The sequence below is a fragment of the Macrobrachium rosenbergii genome, chromosome 21, assembly GCF_040412425.1.
Source record: "Macrobrachium rosenbergii isolate ZJJX-2024 chromosome 21, ASM4041242v1, whole genome shotgun sequence".
Taxonomy (NCBI): Eukaryota; Metazoa; Arthropoda; class Malacostraca; order Decapoda; family Palaemonidae; genus Macrobrachium; species Macrobrachium rosenbergii.
This window is the reverse complement of record NC_089761.1, coordinates 57,535,338-57,539,272: the sequence shown is the minus strand read 5'-3', so window position 1 is coordinate 57,539,272 and position 3,935 is coordinate 57,535,338. Positions and strand designations below refer to the sequence as shown.

The 3,935-nt window shown below is 35.9% G+C and overlaps 1 protein-coding gene across 1 annotated transcript in view; it reads left to right on the top strand.

The window, feature by feature from the left end:
- LOC136849630 (larval cuticle protein A2B-like) overlaps nt 1–2,682 on the top strand; it is a 2,819-nt gene extending 137 nt beyond the window's left edge. The window contains exons 2-4 of the mRNA XM_067122936.1: nt 1,290–1,370; nt 1,958–2,095; nt 2,496–2,682. Coding sequence (XP_066979037.1) covers nt 1,290–1,370; nt 1,958–2,095; nt 2,496–2,660 — 384 coding nt within the window. The 3' untranslated portion in view covers nt 2,661–2,682. The remainder of the gene's footprint in view (nt 1–1,289; nt 1,371–1,957; nt 2,096–2,495) is intronic.
- Nucleotides 2,683–3,935: the final 1,253 nt, after the last annotated feature.

The following is a 3,935-nucleotide window of genomic DNA, read 5'->3' as shown; positions in this document are numbered from 1 at the left end:
GCCGGAGGTAATAAAAGTTCCCAGGTGGATGTAATCTTACTTATAGCGGAAAGAGACGAAATCTTCTTTCAGTGGAAAATATGAAATATTGGAGGTGTGGGAGGCGTCGCAATTATTTCAGTGCACCGTTAAGAAATGTACAACTTTTTGTCTCCTAGTTAATAATGGGTCCAGTGAATTTTGAAGCTAGACTAACTTTTTTTTTTCCCTTTAAGGAAACTGAAACCTATGTGAAAAACGAAGAGCCGAAATTATTTCTTCTACTTGGAAACCCAGTTGACAATGGAAGTGCTTGCAAAATGTGACAAAGATTACTTTTATATTGGCAAATTTCCTTAATTTACACACACACACACGCATATATATACATATATATACATATATACATATATATGTGTATGTATATATATTTATATACACTAATATATCTATATATATCATCGACCGTTCTACTAGCATTTAAAACATCGAAAACTGAAAAATGCGATACCTTGAAGTGCTTTGGTAATAATTCTTCTCTATTAAAAGAAAAATGCTGGAACAATATCACTGACCGGGCAACTCTGTATACAGTTTACCTCGTATAATTCTTGCGAAATAAGAACCTACATTATAACTGCAGGTTTCTCTCCCACCAATCTATGTCAAATGAGAACCTGTCGCTCACAATGACTAGCTTGTCTGAATTAGTTTAGAAATAACCAGTTTCGAAAAAAAGAACTGATGACTCAGAATATACATAAAAGAAATTTGAAAAAAAAACATAAAACTCAAGCAACCACAAAACTTCACGTATTCACAAGTCTCCTTGCTCGTAAGAATCCCGTGAGACCCGTTAAGTTTCAACGACCCTTGATTGAGGGGTTTCGAGTAGATTGCGAACGCTCTGCGACTGTACTTCATTGAGAGCGTACGAATATTCGTCACTCAAGAGTCGAAATCATTCTTTCAGACCTTGGGTGATGTGTAACTTGCGACTGTCGGTCTTGACAACATTCAGCCTAGAATGTTCGAGAAAATAATGTAAGTCTATCTTCGTTTGATCAGTGGAATTTCTCTGCTCTAGCATGACACAGGCTCAAAGGAGACAGCTGATAAAACAAGGTTCTGTGGAAATAACTAGCCACTGACGGCGGATCCGACATGAGGATGACCACAGACTCCCTTGAACGGAAATAGAGTATTTCCTAAAAGAAACTATCTTTGTCCTTTTGAGCCTCACAAAATGCTAGGTTTATCCAATTATTCAATATTGCAATATTAAATAATGCTAAAACGTCCATTTACAGGTATTTGTTGCAGTCGCCCTGGTAGCTATGGCTGGAGCTGCCCCTACCGATGTGTATGGCCATCAGGAAGACTACAAATCTGTATGTGTAGCATGAACCTTATATATAATACCGCTCCACAGAAATCATTACAAGATTATCTAGATCCATAACACTGGGAAGTGAATCAAGACAAGACATTTTGTTATCTAGAATTACATGGGAAAAACGTCAGGCGCGTCATAACAGTATTTACTGTGCATAGATGCTGTGTTGTTCAAATATATTTACATTTGTTTGTCAAATCACGATACGCGCCATGCTAACACAGCACTGGGAACTGTATGGGCATTTTATCTGTGCTTAAAGTAGCATTATTAAAGAAACTGACAAACCACTCACTTATCATGTACGATTACCGATGCTTATTTAAAAACTTTTGTTATGGTATACAAAACTACAACTAATAATTCAGGTCTGTTAAACAGCTCATGGGGAATTATGAAAACCGAAAGCTTTATTTTTCAGACTGTAAAGTGCCTTACAACCCACATTTAGCTTGGAACTTTTCAAGCCGACTTTTCTAGCATTCATTAATAAGCACTGAAATCCATTAGAAAACGAAATTAATTTATTAAAACCAAATGCTTGTTCCCAAAACGATAAGTTACTGGTTCCTACATTTTCAGCAGCCGATTCCATACCACTTCGGTTATGGTGTTCACGACGACTATTCTGGCAACGATTTCGGACAAACAGAGACATCTGATGGCCACACTGTCAAGGGATCGTACTCCGTCAAACTGCCTGACGGTCGCAAACAAATCGTGAGTTCTCAATACGGTGTAAAAACACATGCAGTCACATAAAAAAAACTCGATAATACCAGATTAAAGCTTATCTCACTTGCGTTGCCAAAAGTACATTGTGCAAGACCACGCTAAGAGTTACATTACACCCTATTTCTATCGTCACTGCAAAGTCAATCTTTACCCTTCATACAAATCAAACAGCTGCAGGTGAATCAGTATTACAAGTATTTCAAGTATTACAAATGAACGCACATGGATAAAACCCATTAACTATAGCCTCTCATTTCGACAAAACTGAAAACTAAGAAACACATTGCACTCAAGAAACTCAACTTTTAATCTAAAATCATCTAAAAATGAATGGCTGCTCTCATGAGTAATCTCTCTCTCTCTTCTTTCCTTTCTCCTTATTCAGGTGAACTACATCGCTGATCACATCGGTGGATACAGGGCAGAAGTGACCTACCAGGGCAAGGCACATCACCCTAGTCACGCAGGAGGACATGCCGCACCATCTTACCACTCCGAACCAACTTACCACTCCGAACCAACTTACCACTCCGCACCATCTTACCACTGAGGCTCGCATAAAACTATGTAAATAAAATCAGCAGAAAGAACAAGAGCAAGCTACTATCCTTGGTTTTAAATTGATCAGATTTTACCGTCTTTCAATGGGCTCGTTTAAAAGCCTTTCCATTTAGAGATATACAAAGATTACGAATCTTGACAATTGAAAAAGGCTCTTCAGCCAACAAACCCTGATCCGATCACTTTTATGGAAAGTATTAGGACAAGGCAAAATGCAGGTTTAATAATACGCGCCAGGAATCAATTCTATGACATCTGGCCGATAACCTTGGTTGCTGTAACGTCATCTTACAGAAATCATCAATTCTCATGTTCCCAAGTACAGTGCGGTAGGTCTTTGCGGTTTTTCGGCATCTAGGAACTGACCTGATTCTTGCTCATGCAAATACAGCCAATATACAGTATAAATGTATATAGAAATATGTATATATATAGATATGTGTGTATATATACACATACATACATACTACATACATACATATATATATATATATATATATATATATAAACAAATACATAAATATATACTGTATATATATACACACACATTACATACATACACACACACACACACACACATATATATATATATATATATATATATATATATATATATATATATATATATATATATATATATATATATATATATATATATATATATATATATATATATATATATATATATATATATATGATTAGTTTTCTGTCTTTAATGCGTCCAATTATAGGTTGATTTTCTGACCTACTATAAAGCCAGTTTTCTATTTAGTCAGATTCAGGACCTCTCTGGTTTGCTCCCTGCGAATAAGTCGAAGAGTTCTGAACAACAATAATTATAATAAAAAAATACGAATGCATAATGCAAACACACACAGACAAATGGAGACTGTGAAATTTATAAAAATGTCAAAATACTTCTCCTCACCTAACTTATTTCCCAATAAGAAACTGAATAAATAAATGAATAAAAAACACTTCTGTAGCGGTAGTTCTCACAGAAGCATCAGCAACTGTCACAACAAATTGTGCCTCAGATAATTGAAATTCATCAACAGGAAATGACCGGATGTCTCAATCCTAGAGAGAGAGAGAGAGAGAGAGAGAGAGAGAGAGAGAGAGAGAGAGAGAGAGAGAGAGAGAGAGAGAGAGAGAGAGAGAGATTCGAATTTCTCATAACCAAAATGTCCCATAAGTTTTACCACCTTCATTCCAATTAATGAGGCTATATAGGCATGCATGTAATCAGCTTATATATATTTGA